This window comes from Miscanthus floridulus, chromosome 2 (genome assembly GCF_019320115.1).
Source record: "Miscanthus floridulus cultivar M001 chromosome 2, ASM1932011v1, whole genome shotgun sequence".
Taxonomy (NCBI): Eukaryota; Viridiplantae; Streptophyta; class Magnoliopsida; order Poales; family Poaceae; genus Miscanthus; species Miscanthus floridulus.
The window spans coordinates 138,861,491-138,875,801 of NC_089581.1; the positions used below are offsets into that span (position 1 = coordinate 138,861,491).

Consider the following 14,311-nt stretch of genomic DNA (forward strand, 5'->3'; position numbering starts at 1 on the left):
GGATTGTGGTTGCTTTTAAATAAAGTTAGAGAGAAGTTTGACTTTGGATGAAACTCGTTCAACTTATGTTTTAAAACAAATTGCACACAAGAAGTCATAGAAAGAGGTGAGGTTGGCGCTACTCTTAGCTATAAACCACAATATGCGGCAACTTGGATAGAAATGTCAACTGGTCTCATCTTAACATAAACCGCAGTTAATTACGCATATAGACTAGTAAGTTGAGTAATCCACCCCAATACGGCATGTACAACTATTCGGTAGCCGCGCCATACAAGTTACTACTAGTACTAGCACTAGACTGACGTAGGAGTACGTTCATACTAACCAAATAACCATTTGTAACCTAATAAGTTAAATCAAAGCAGCATTACCAGCCAGGGGTATACTAGTACAAGGTTATTACTTTGACAGCACCAGATCAGCTGCTTGAAACCACACACATCTCGGATCGATCGATCGCATTAAAGGCAGAAAAGACCTTGATCGAACCGGCCCCACCAGTCAGCAACGAAAACAGCAGCACCAGCATGCACGTCTCGTTAAAAAGGGTTTCCTTGGACCTTTTCCCGCGCGAAAATAAAGCAAATAAACGAGAGGCACGCGGCGCAGCACGCCGTCGACTTTGACCGCCGACGAGCTGCTAGCTTCTGCTGCTGCTGCTGCTCGACCCCTCCCATCCCAGCCCAGGCACTGCCCTAGCCCTCACGTCGGTCAAACCTACTACCCAGTACCCATCCCGGCCATGTCCACACGCCGATCTGATCGATATATGCAGCCACCAGCCCAGCAGCCGAACGAGTGCTGCCTGCCTGTGCCTGTACACACCCAGGCCAGCTAGTAGTAGTCATCTTCTAGCTCCTCCGATCCTATTCCTACCATCGCGCGCCAGTGGGTGAACCGGAGACCCTACTAGTAGCTAGGAGTAGTATACCTACCATGGGCGGCAATGGCTGCCTCCTGGCGCCGTGCTTCTGCGGGGCGCTGCTGTCGCGGCGGCGGAAGGCGCGGCTGGTGCTGTGGGGCGGGGAGTCCCGGGCGGCCCGGCACGGGAAGCTGGCGGGGCACGTGATGCTGGAGGTGGCGGGCACCGTGGTGTGCCGCGCCGACGCCTTCTACCTGGGCCGCCCCGCGCCCGTGCTGGCCATCGAGGACAGGCTCCTGGGCGGCGGCACCTACCTGGTGCTCCCCGTGGACCGCCTCCCGCAGGGCTACGACGCGGTCACCGCCACGTCGCTGGCCGCGCTCTCCTACGACAGGGCTGCAGGTGGCGGCGCTGGAGGGGGCTCGTCGTCGCCGTCCATCGCGGGAGGGCCCCGGAGTCCGTTCGAGTACGTGAAGGGCGATGACGGGCGCACGGTCATCAAGGTCACGCCCGAGTTCCTCATCGGGGCCATCACGGCCAGCAGCAGGGCCGCCAAGGACGACAACGGCGAGGCGTGCGCCGGGGCGCTGTGCAGCACGCCCGAGCTGAGGAAGCACTACGAGCAGCTGGTGGTCGCCGCCAGGGGCCGCGCGTGGTCGCCGCGCCTCGACACCATCAAGGAGCGCAAGGGCAGGAGGGGCATCGCCCTCGCGGCGGTCGTCAGCCCCGGCAAGCTGTCGACGGTGGCCGTCACCACCAGGCTCCTCTCGGGCTCGACGCCGCCAAAGCAGAAACCAGGTAGCGATATCAGGCTGTAGGTGTAGCTATAGCCTAGCAACCGGCCGGCCGAGAGCGCTCATCAATTGCTTGAAAAAGGGACCTGATCCGATAGATGGAACTTCTCCAACATGTACAGCTCCATGCTATAGACCTAAAACATGATCACTGGCCATAGATTTAGCGTGTGTGTATGTATTTGGAGTAAACAGCGAGTCCTCCTTACTGTTCATCTTCCTTGAGCGGTTCGCGCGTGTGGGGGTATGGCCCCCAAGACATGGGCCGTACTATCGGAGGTGGCCCGGCCCACAAGATCAAGGCGTGCACGGCGCTGCTCGGCGTGCACCGCAAGACATTGTATAGTACCAAATATGATACTTTACTTGTAACCCTGTCTCTCCAGACTATATAAGGAGAGGCAGGGGTTGGTCGTCCAGATCAATACAATATAACAAAGACACAGGACGTAGGGTATTACGTCGATCAGACGGCCCGAACCTGTCTAAATCGCTGTCTCTGCGCCCTGTGTCACCATCCGGTTCCTGATCACGCGCACCTCCACCGACAAATCTACCATCGCGGGATACCCCTCGGTGGACTGCCGAGCATATTCTGTCGACAGTTGGCGCGCCAGGTAGGGGTGTGCGCTTGATCCATGGCGAGCCAGATGGACCTCAAATCAACAACACGTTCTCGTCATCAATCTCGTGGAGATCCATGTTGGTCCACGACGACGATTCATCACTGATACACCAGCCCCTACGACAGCAGATCCAATCTTGGAACCACCTCTGAGTTCGCCTTCACCAACAACTCATCGCCCGCTAGGTGTTCACCGTCAACGCCGACCAGATAACGCCATACGTCGCCGACTAGACGCTCCATCCAAAGCTAAGTCATGCTTTAATATTTTTCTAAATATTCTCCAATCTCCGTATATCGCCATAATGTTTCTCCGAACTGTTTTCTCCATATTTTCTCTTTAAACGATTTTCTAAACCACCAAACAGTCATGTTGATGCTCGGACGCCTCCAGAGATGGCCATGTCTCCAGCTCCTCCCTACACATGCACGGGCGTCTGCCCTCTGCGTTATGGGTGGTCGGCAGCGGCTCCTTGATCACGCCTGTTCCTCCTACACGTGCACGGGCTCCGCGCTCGACGTTATAGACTATGGGCTAGCTAGGGCTGGAGACTCAGCTACACACTAACTGTTCAGGCGGTTTATATTAAACATAAATATATTTTCACGCCAACTGATCGCCGAACTGCATATGCCGTTTCATCACCATTGCTGATTTTTCTCTAGAGTTCATTTATTTTTACATCATGTACTACCCGTTCTATATGTTTGTATTGCAGGATCATCGTCCACCTGGTGCTCGGACTTCTCCACCGATCAACTGGTCGGACCGCTTGGTTCATGGACTCCGTCGCCGACCAGTTGATCGAACTGATCGCCAACTACGCTGGTTACTCATCGGCGCACGGATACTTCGTGCTCGAGGACTAAGTGGGCACACTTCACCGCATGGACATCGTCAGCTACGTCGGTGCTCGGACCTCGCCGCCTACACCGGGGACTCCTCGGTGCCCGGACCTCGCCGCCTACGCTGAGGACTCCTCGGTGCTCGGACATCGCCGCCTACGCTGGGGACTCCTCGGTGCTCGGTCATCGCCACCGACGCCGGGGACTCCACGCTCCTCGGTGCTCGGTCATCGCCAACGACGCCGGGGACTCCTCGCTCCTCGGTGCTCGGACATCGCCAGCGACGCCGGGGACTCCTCGCTCCTCGGTGCTCAGTCATCGCCAGCGACGCCGGGGACTCCTCGCTCCTCGGTGCTCGGACATCGCCAGCGACGCCGGGGACTCCTCGCTCCTCGGTGCTCAGTCATCGCCAGCGACGCCGGGGACTCCTCGCTCCTCGGTGCTCGGACATCACCAGCGACGCCGGGAACTCCTCGCTCCTCGGTGCTCGGTCATCGCCAGTGACGCCGGGGACTCCCTTGCTGCCCGGATCTTGCTACGTCTCGTCGGTGTGCTATCAAGCTGCTCCATGCTGTTCGGATCAGGGTGCTGATCTTGGGTAGCACGTCTGGGGTCTTGATACGCGCATGTCAGACGACGTCAGCAAGCTTTCAGACTTCTTTGACCCTGCTACAAGATTCATTCTTCATCTTTCAGCAGGCTCGGGGACTAAGTGGGCACACTTCACCTTGCAGTGAATGTGCTTGTTCTCATCTCGATGCTACGCCCGGGGACTGGCTGCCTGCTCGGCTGGTCTTCTACTTTATGACTCTGGCACCACGTGACTGCGTCACCTACTGTCAGGCTCAGGGACTAACTGTGGGGGTATGGCCCCCAAGACATGGGCCGCACCATCGGAGGTGACCCGGCCTACAAGATCAAGGCGTGCACGGTGCTGCTCGGCGTGCACCACAAGACATTATATAGTACCAAATATGATACTTTACTTGTAACCCTATCTTTCCAGACTATATAAGGAGAGGCAGGGGTCCTCTAGCGGATAGGCTACATCAAGCTACTTGGTCGTCCAGATCAATACAATACAACAAAGACACAGGACGTAGGGTATTACGTCGATCAGACGGCCCGAACCTGTCTAAATCGCTGTCTCTGCGCCTTGTGTCACCATCTGGTTCCTGATCACGCGCACCTCCACCGATAAATCTACCATCGCGGGATACCCCTCGGTGGACTACCGAGCATATTCTGTCGATAACGCGGGTTAGGGTTAGGGTTTGAGTTGATTTTCAAAACCCCATGCCCTTCTTCACTTCCTTTCTTCCCCGATTTTAGGTTTAGGGTTCGATGAACCCTCTGTTTAGATCCGAAAATGAATCTATCACCTCTTCTAAATGCTTCTACTCAGTTTTCTTATCCGATAAGCTAGATCTACACCTAGTTAGGCGTCTGATACCTTTGATAAACCTAAAACAGGATCACTAGCCATAGATCTAGCGTGTGTACATGTATTTGGAGTAAACAACAAGTCCTAAAACATATACCAGTGCATGATTAATAGATAAAGTGAGAGAGAGAGGGGTGAAGGTGGTGCAAACCATCGGCCGCCTTCGAGGAAGACGGGCTCGTCATCGTTGTGCCTGGGGAAGACCCGGTGGTGGTGCTGAGTCGAAGGGCATCGGTGCAGTGGCGGCATTGGCCAGTGGCGGCGCTTTCCGTCGCTGGCAGCGCCCCCTCTGTGATCGGTTAGGGTTTAGACTGTAGCTGGGGTGCTAGGTGGCTCAGGCGAACCTCGTGCTTGGCACCCCGGCCCTCACCTCCTATTTATGGCGCTGTGTGACGAGGACCCACCAACCATATTAGGGTTGGGCGCCCCCGATCAGAACGCGGATCCAAGGGCCCAATTGACCATTGGGCCAATTAGTGAAGATCAACTATACCTAATGTAGCTAGCACTTGCATGGTTGAAGCAATTGGATGTGGAGGAAGGAATCGATTCTTGGAGGTCTCGATGGATAGATAGTTGAGTCGAGTCCAGTCGACTGCGCATGTAGACTTAGTTTTATTGTGTATAAATCGTCAAAAATTTGTGTTTGTTTGTGGGAGGAGGAAATTAAACTGTACAGATTATCTCGATCTGAAATACAGGGCAGCCAGCATGCATTGCCTTGCAATTATATATTTGCTCATACATAATGACTAAGGGAAAGAAAAAATCTATGCAACACACCACCGGAAACGTCAAATTTGTCGAGTGTTTTTATGTTTGCCGAGTGTATTTTTTCGGGCACTCGACAAACAAGTTATTTGCCGAGTGCTGCGCTAAAAACACTCGGCAAAAAAACACTCGGTAAAGAGGAGGTTTGCCGAGTGTAAAAAAATACTCGGCAAAGAGGGGGTTTGCCGATTGTTTTTTTTTTGACACTCGGCAAAGAAATAAAATATTTTTCCTGGGAAAGAAAGAGAAGAAAAAAAAATGAAAAAAAAACTTTGCCGAGTGCCCAGATCTAGGACACTCGGCAAAGCAAAAAAATCTTTTTTCTGGGAATGAAGGAGAAGAAAAAAATGAAAAAAAAAACTTTACCGAGTGCCCAGATCTAGAACACTCGGCAAAGAAAAAAATCTTTTTTCTAGGAAAGAAGGAAAAGAAAAAAATGAAAAAAAAACTTTGTCAAGTGCCTAGATCTAGGACACTCAGCAAAGGAAAAAAATATTTTTAATCAGCTCCAGCGGACGCCCCTCCCCTCCCCCTTCTTCTTCCCCTGCCGTCGCCCCTCCCCTCCCTCCCCTCCTCCCTTTTTGGCCCAGCGCGCCCCTCCCCTCCCCCTTCTTCTTCCCCCGACGGCGCCCCTCCCCTCCCCCCTTCTTCTTCCCACGGATGCCCCTCCCCTCCCCCCTTCTTCTTCCCACGGATGCCCCTCCCCTCCCTCCTCCCCTGCCTCCTCCTCAGATCCGCCTGCCCACGCCCTCTCTTCGGCGCCGCCGCGCCGCTACCCTCCCTTTGGGGGGCCCTTCACGGCCGCACGCGAGGCAGCCTAGCCCCTCCCGTCTATGGCGTAGGGCGGCTCGGCCCCTCCCGGCGATGCGGAGCAGCAGCAGCGGTGGGTGGCGATGCAGATCCGCCCTCCTCCCCTCCCTCCATGGCTCCACCGGCGGGTGGCATCGCAGATCCGGTGGGATGGAGCCACCACGGCGCGGATCCGACGGAGAGGTGTCCTCCGGCGGTGGATCCGGTGGGTTAGATCCCGATGGTGGTGGATCCGTGGATCTGATGGTTAGGAGCCCTCCGGCGGCAGGCTCCACGGCGAGCAACGCGGCGACGGCGGCCCCTCCCCTTCTTCTTCTCCTGGTCGGATCCGGCCCTCCCTCTCCTGGATCCAGCCGGCTGGCGACGGGCGGCGTGGTGTGGTGTGGTGGTGGTGGTGGTGGTGGTGGTGGCGGTGGTGGGCGGCAGCTGTGGTGGTGGTGGTGGCGGTGGTGGCCGGCGGCTGTGGTGGTGGTGCCGCCGGTGACTTGTTTTTTTTCGAAAAATGTTTGCCGAGTGTTTTTTTTTTGACTCGGCATAGTCTTTGCCGAGTGCCCAATGATTAACACTCGGCAAACAGCTCTTTGTCGTTAAAACCAACGCCGAGTGTCGTTTGTCGAGTGTAGCACTTGGCAAACGCTTTCCCGAGTATTTTTGGGGCTTTGCCGAGTGGCACTCGGCAAAGCTCCTGTATCCGGTAGTGACACCGTCGCACAGCACCCCATGCGCGATACCCTGTGATCAGGCACCCTGCTTCAAAGGAATCGCGGACTCGATTCAACCGCGCACTTGGGGCCTGGAGACACAAGTCGAGCAATCATAGGGTGTCGCACGCGGGATGTTGTGCAATGGTGTTGTATAGAGTTTTTTTTTCTTTCTTTGCTCCAATTACTACTACTTTGGATTTTGAATCGTGGTCGATCCAAAACCAGCGGCTGAATTAGGGGGGAATGAACGAACTCAATGCAAGCTTCACGAGCATGTTGTGCCGCGCCGTTGCACGTTCAACACTGTAGCACATACATAGTACATGGAGTACAAGCTAGGAGTAGTTGTGATGCGCTAGCTAGAACAAGCTAGGCCTAGTCTTTTGGGAATTATTTACATATTTATTATCATTATAATATGAGTGGTATAAAAAGTACCATGTTAATGATTTATGTGTCAGTGATACAGTGTAAGATGTCATCCATGATAATGGTAAATATATAAATGCCCTGTCTTTTGGGAAGCCACGCGATGGTACCAAAGTACGATGGAATCGAGTCCAACATGTCTGACTTTTTTGGTGCGCTAGCTCTGCCAAAAAAGAAAAGAAAAAGTTGCGCCCTGATCATCAGGTAGCAGATGAAATTAGTGCTCCAATCGAGAGAAATTAATCTGACTTGATCATCTCTGAGTAGTAATTAAGCATATAGTGCTGTACAATCCGAGGGAAATTAATCTAACTTGTTTTGTAAGGGCCAGTTGATCCATTATTAGCTGCTAATAGTTATCTTCTGACTAAAAGGTCACAACTAATATGAGCTAGTTTGGTCCGGCTAGTGAAATAGTTATTAGTTGTGTATTCAGCTAACAATTAACTAAATTATTATTTAAACCCTTTTCATCAAGGAGATAATGATTAGCAGCTAACTATTATCTCTTTGATCCAGATAGGACCTAAATTTAACGGCCGGCCGGCAGGCAACCTAGCTAGTTTCGTTTAATTTGTCCGGGCGGTCTCTTGGTTCATCGTCTGACTGTCACGATGCAGCAACGAGCCATATGTATAGTTCGTCCTGCGCCAGTTCAAAATTTGTCGCGCTCAATGCATGTCTCGCTGACGTGCGGGGGCCATCGTATTTGTAAATTACTACATGTTATTTGTGTGTGTGGTGTGGGGTCCCCGGCCGGGGTGAGGGTGTGGGGGAAAGAAAAATTAAACAACCACCCGGTCGTTCCATGCTTAGTCAGCGCAGTGGTTTCATCATTTGATTGCATCACGTGTATGTTCCGTGGTAGCTAGAGACCGGGTTCCGTGCTTAATTAGGTCGCCGGCCGCATATTAGTTACGCCGTATTTTACATGCATATATCCGAATTAGTTAGTACGACCAGTCGTAGTGCTCGCTAGTCAATCTCTTGTGGATCAGAGCTACGGATGATGACGACGACGACGACATTGTTAATTTGGGGTTTCCGTTTAATTTGACATCGATCGTACGTGCATGCACCGTGTTTTGTTTCGTTGTACATGTTGTGGGTGTGGGCGTACGTAAATCAAGTATAGACATGTCATCTACCACTAAATAAATTGCCCTTTTTTATTCCTAAACCAAAATAAATGTAATAAAACGAAACAATTAAAGCAACAGGCCAGTACCCAATAGTTCTAAAACTAACTCTTGGCTGTGTATAGGGCTGGGGCGGCAGCGATCGGATCGACACGCCTGCTCGTTGGTTGCCTTGCCTCTCTCTCACTTTGGCTATCGATCGGTTGTTGCTTGTCGTACATATCGTACGTGTACCTGCGTGTACGTAGGCAGTGCAGTGGTAGCTGCGGCTGCTGCCAAGCCTTTTTGTCTTTCCTAGTCTGACCTGTGCGCTCCAGTCCAGCGCACGTTGTATATATACATGAAACTCGCCGTGCGCCACGCGTGCATATGGAGCAAGGTCGTATGCGCACGTACGCACGTTCTCTATGGAGCAAGAACGTGTGAAAAAAACCAAATACGTTGCGCCGCCAGTCGGTAGTAAATTGAAGCAGCACGTGGTCCTACTCGATCCGGCTAGTTTCGATCTTTGCTTTGTAATGTCCAAAACATCATGCATCCACCGAGGGAAATGCTCCTTTTGACCCTCCTCAAGTATCTCTCCATCTTAAATTATAAGTTTTTTTTTAAACATGACTTCACATATAATTCATTAAAAAAAAGAGTGTGCCGAAAGAGCGGCTTACACGACACAGTTTTGAGAGAACCCATAGCACAGCTTATAAAATCATAGAGGTAGTGGTTAAGACGAAAAACGCAACAGAAAGATAGAAGCGCAGTAGGGAGAGGGCCCTCCGCCACAACCTGAGCGACTAGACCTGCCAGGGAAATAACAACAACGTAGAGGCTGCCAACAGGGGAGATGAGTGGCAAAGCATCCACCGAAAAGAGACGACAACGGCGGCAAATCCTAGTGCGCGCACTAGCTACTAGCTAGAACAAGCTCTACTTTTTTTGAAGCCATGCACGATGGTACCAAAGTACGACGGAATCGAACGTGCCTAATTATTTGGTGCGCTAGCTCCACAAAAAAAACGATAATGATATTGTGTGGGCATCCGTCCCATCCGGACGGACCCGCACACGGGAACGACTCGACCGAGCGCCCGTGCCCCCCGCGCCATATCCCATCCCGTCCATGACCCGTCGCTCCCACTCGCTCATTCCGCTCGCCCGCTCTCCCTCGGCTCCTCCGCACCCACTTGCTATTGCGATGCGCACTGTTCTCCGGGCTAGGTCGTTGTCGCCCCTCCCTCCCCTCCTCCGCGACCTCCATGCGACCCCCACTGGAGACGAGGACGGCGGCGGTGGCTCCGACGAGGTAGGTTGGTTCTTCTCTGGATCTGAGCCCTCCTCCTCCTCCTCCTCCTTCTCTTCCTCTAGATCTGAGCACTCCTCCTCCTCCTCCTCCTCCTATGGATTTAAGGGACGCGGCAGTGGCTAGGGTTCCGGCGAGCTCTGGGGTCCTATTCCCTCCATCCAAAACACAACTCGTAGTACATAATTTTTTGATGTTGCAGTACATATTTTTTTGGTGATATAGTACATGTTTTTCAATGTTACAGTACATATTTTTCGATGTTACAGTACATATTTTTCGTTGTTGCAGTACATATTTTTCGACGTTGCAGTGCCTGTTTTTAACGTTGCACTACATATTTTTCGATGTTGCACTATTTACAACCCGATATTGCACTACATAGTTTTTTCATATGTTTTGCAATGTTACAGTTGAAGTGTTTTATGCTCTTTTGGGACAGGGGGCACGGGGAGGGAACAGGGTGCATTGGGGAACGGGTGACAGGGGCGCGGTGGGGAATGGAGGACAGGGGCGGGTTCCATTCTATTCTGATCTATACGCGGGGGGCGGACAGGTTCCGTGTGCGGGGGGGGGGGGGGGGGGGGGAGAGATTCCGTAAGAGACCGGTGTCCAGACGCGCTCGCACGCCAGACGTTCGGGCGCTACCATCAAAAAAAAATCGTGCATGTCGCGCCTTGACCTGGTAGCAGATGAAATTAAGTAGTAAGCGTATATACTCCTACTTTATACGTAATATATTAAGAGAAATTATCTGACTTATTCTGTAATTAAATTCAGCGGCCGGGCAACCTAATCCCGTTTAATTAATTAATTTGTCCGGTCCCTTGGTTCATCCTCTGACTGTCGATGACGCAGCAAGAAGCCACGCCACCAAGGCCATTCGATGGAGCGTATATAGGGATGTTTGATTTGAAGCCGTCTAGGCAGCATCAACATTAGGCAGCACTCCAGCCCCAAACGTTTAAAATCAGACGTCTGACACAAATAAAGGCCTCGCCCCGGGAGCAAAACAGACAGACCAGGTCAAGTCTCCCTGACGTGTGGGCCCATCGCGTGCCCGTGAGTCCCCTACAAACAGTACTCAAATTACATGGTTTTTTTGGCAGCGTGGGGTGGAAGAAAAAAAATTAAACAGCCCAGTGTCCCATCCATGCTTAGTCAACGCAGTGGTTTTATTTGATGCACGTGTATACACGTGGCGGAGACGATCCAGTCTACCTATATATAAATAAATATTATTAAGGCCGGTGGCGTGCTTAATTAGGTCGCCGCATAGTTGCGCTGTATTTTACATGTACGGACAGTATATGTCCGAATTAGTTAGTACGACCGGTCTCTTGCCCATTTGTTTCGCTGAAATTTAGTTTATACCGATGCTTATGCTAATTTGTTAGGAAAAAAATATTGTTCGTTTGTTGAAAATTACCGTTGAAACAGTGCCGCCGAACATGACCTTGTTCCGCGTTGTTGCGCGGGTTCGGTTTGACTGACATCGTACGTGCGCTGTGATTTGTTTTGTGGCGTCAGTCGATCGATCACACTGGTGCATGCATGCTCTCTATATTCGGTGTATACTTTAATTAAACACAGGAACAAGCAAGGTCAAGACGTGACAATCCGTGACATATGTGTACATGCATATTATACTCAAGTGGAACTACGTATATACTAGTACACATATATAATTAAGCACACACAGCGTATATATTCACCAAAAGGTCGACGGCGGTAGTTGCTTCTGGTGGGCAAGTCATCTGATCCGATCCGGTCCGGTCAGCAGGGATGGTGTTATTTATTACAATATAATTAAGCACACACAGCATCTAATTAAACGAAAGCATTAGTATCGGCAAAAGTCTAAATCTTGAGCCCAACGGGGCACAAGAAATTAATTAAACATAGCCCTCCAGCATGCAGGTCATAAACGATAAGCTTAACAGCGTCATCAGAAGGGTAAATTGATTAAGACCTTGTTTCTGTTTGGAAGGATTTCTTCTAAAACAGCTCTAGCTTGTAGGGAATATTTTGCTTGTAGCGAGAGATTATTTTTCTCCCTTTCAAAGAGCCAGTGAAGCCTGGAAAACCGGCTTCACCGGACACCAGCTCTGCCTCCTAAAAAAACGAAGCAAAAAAAAAAAAAAAAAAAAAAAAACTGCCAAACCAGCCCTAAACTAGTCAGTCACTGGGCAACGATTCGGATCGACAAAAACAACACAGATGCGTGCTCGTTCGTTGCCTTTGCCTCTATCACTTCGCTATCTCTGTTCGTGCTGGTCGTACAAATCGTACGTGTACAACGTGTACATAGGCAGCGGCAGCTTAGCTGCGGCACGCCTTTTTCTTCTTGTATTTCCTTGTCTGACTTGTGCGCTCGAACGACGCACGTTGTACTTGTATATATGATGCGATATTTATTCTAACTCGTTCGGTCGACAGCGTGCATATAGCTCGTGTGAAAAAACACGAACACGTGATTGTTTCCGCTGCTGCCCAGAATAATCCTACTCCAGCTAGTTTTGGTTTGCCTTGTCACGTCCAAAACGTCGAACATTCACTGAATGGGGAAAGAAAGGTCATTTCTATAATGAGAATTCCTTGAAATTTATAACGATTCCATAGTTGCCCAGGTCCTGGTCGGCTGTCTAGAAAAATGGCTCATGCAGATTTACTATGGAAGAAAAACGCTATTATTTTGCTCAAAATCGGCTGATAAGTGGCCAAAATATGTCTCCTTGATCTCCGACCATGGCCAGCCATCAGACAACTGTACCCAGTTGCCTTCCTCCATATCGATACCTCCCACATGGCAGCCTCGCCATGCCTCTCCATCTACTTCGCGCCCGACGCCATCCGCGGCGGCTTCTCCTTTCCTGCAGGCCCGGACGGCTCGCGGCGCGCTGCTCCCGCCGCGGCTCATCGACCTCTGGCGCCCCCACAGCAGGCGCTCTGCACCTATCGCGACGAGCCGCGTTGCCTTCCTGTGCTGTTGCTGAGTTGCGTCGCGCCGTCGCCCGCTTTACCGCGGTCCGCGGTACCGCCGATGCGCGCCCTCGCCCATCACCGGCCCATCGCGCTTCCATGGCGGCCCCCGGCCATCGCGAGGAGGCAGGACAGCGGGGTGGCGGTCGGCAGCGATCGCAGCAGGCGCTCCGCGGGGAAGCGGAGGCTAGCCGGGAAGAAGGTGGCCGGCGCCCTCGCAGTCGTCGTGCTCGCTCCTGACAAAAGCGGCGATGAAGAGCAGAGCTGAGAAGGGCACTGGCACGCTCGTGGCTGGCTGTCCGCGGCCGGCACGCTCGTCGGCGCACCCGAGAAAAGCGGCGAGGAGAGGACCGAAGCGGGGAAGAGGAGCCATTGATGGAGGAGAGTCGCGCGCTCCGCGAGAGGAGCCAGCGGCGCGGGGACGGTGGAGCGGCGGCGGCGCGGACCGCGGAGTCGCCAGTGCGGGGAAAGGAACTCAGGGGCGACCGTAACAAAGGATAAACGGTGGGGCCCAGCTGTTAGCGACTATAACTTAATAGGTTTTAACAGAAATTTGGAAATTTTGATGGCAATCAGAAAAATGTTATAATTTTTAGTGGCAATGAGAGAATTTTCTCATTTTTCAAACCTCTCGAATATTCACAAAGTCCGGTTTTTTTCCCTCCCGTACTCCATTATAAATTCGGGACTTTGTCTCGACTTTTAAAGCCATTTTTGTTTTTATATATACCATGGATGGTTAGGCAACATTTTGCTTGATGTGATGCAACATCAATTGTCTTACATGGCACCACGTCAATCATAAAAGGGTAAATTGGGTTATAAATAATTTTCCTTCAATCGAGTCATGACTAAAGGTACTAGGGATGAAAAAAAGGATCGAATGCAAACAGATATATTCATATATATGGATATGAATACATATAGTTATTTTTTTCTTAAATTCAAAATCGATATGGATATTGTCGGGTTCATTAGATAGAAATATGAACAGATAGTAGCCGGATACTAAAAAAATACTACATATCCGTGTCAGTCTGTCAGATGTGTGATTCACATTCGGTATCAAATTTTGATTCAAATTTGGTATCGAACATTAAATACCCAAATTTGGATACCAATAAATCTAAAAGGTACATTGAACATCCGGGTTCGGAGATGAACCGATTTAAACGTTCGGATGGACGGGTGGGGATATCCAAATACATTTCGTAGTCGGGCCTGGCCAACCCCATACGGCATGTTCGATTGATCGTTTCTTTGACTTATAAGTGGGCTGATGCTGTTTTGTTGTGAGAGAAAAACATTGTATCATAGTTGAATGGCTGATAAGCATGGCTGATACAATCAAGCGAATTGGGTAATGATTGCCTGTGTTGGCTGCGAACGGGCCACCAAATACCCAGTGGCCGAACTTTCTTGTGTCATCACAAGTGCTGCTTTCCTACCCAAAGCCAACGAGGCTGTAAACGATACCAGCAAACAGAAACGGGGCGTCTATATGCCGACTGGGTCAGCGCCCAGCCCCCCGCCGACCCTCCACCCCCATGATTACTATTTTTGAAATTGGGTTGTTTCTTTTGTATTTGGACCGGTTTTGCCGTT

At 51.2% G+C, this 14,311-nt stretch overlaps 1 protein-coding gene across 1 annotated transcript; it reads left to right on the forward strand.

Annotated features, from left to right (window-relative positions):
- Nucleotides 1–726: 726 nt before the first annotated feature.
- LOC136539843 (uncharacterized) lies at nt 727–2,070 on the forward strand. Its single transcript, XM_066531836.1, has one exon. It carries the CDS (start codon nt 940–942, stop codon nt 1,681–1,683), a length of 744 nt encoding a protein of 247 aa, XP_066387933.1. The 5' UTR covers nt 727–939; the 3' UTR covers nt 1,684–2,070.
- Nucleotides 2,071–14,311: the final 12,241 nt, after the last annotated feature.

Bases quoted from the DNA above. Each gene is read 5' to 3' on its own strand.
- LOC136539843 (XM_066531836.1), top strand. From the start codon at position 940: ATGGGCGGCAATGGCTGCCTCCTGGCGCCGTGCTTCTGCGGGGCGCTG.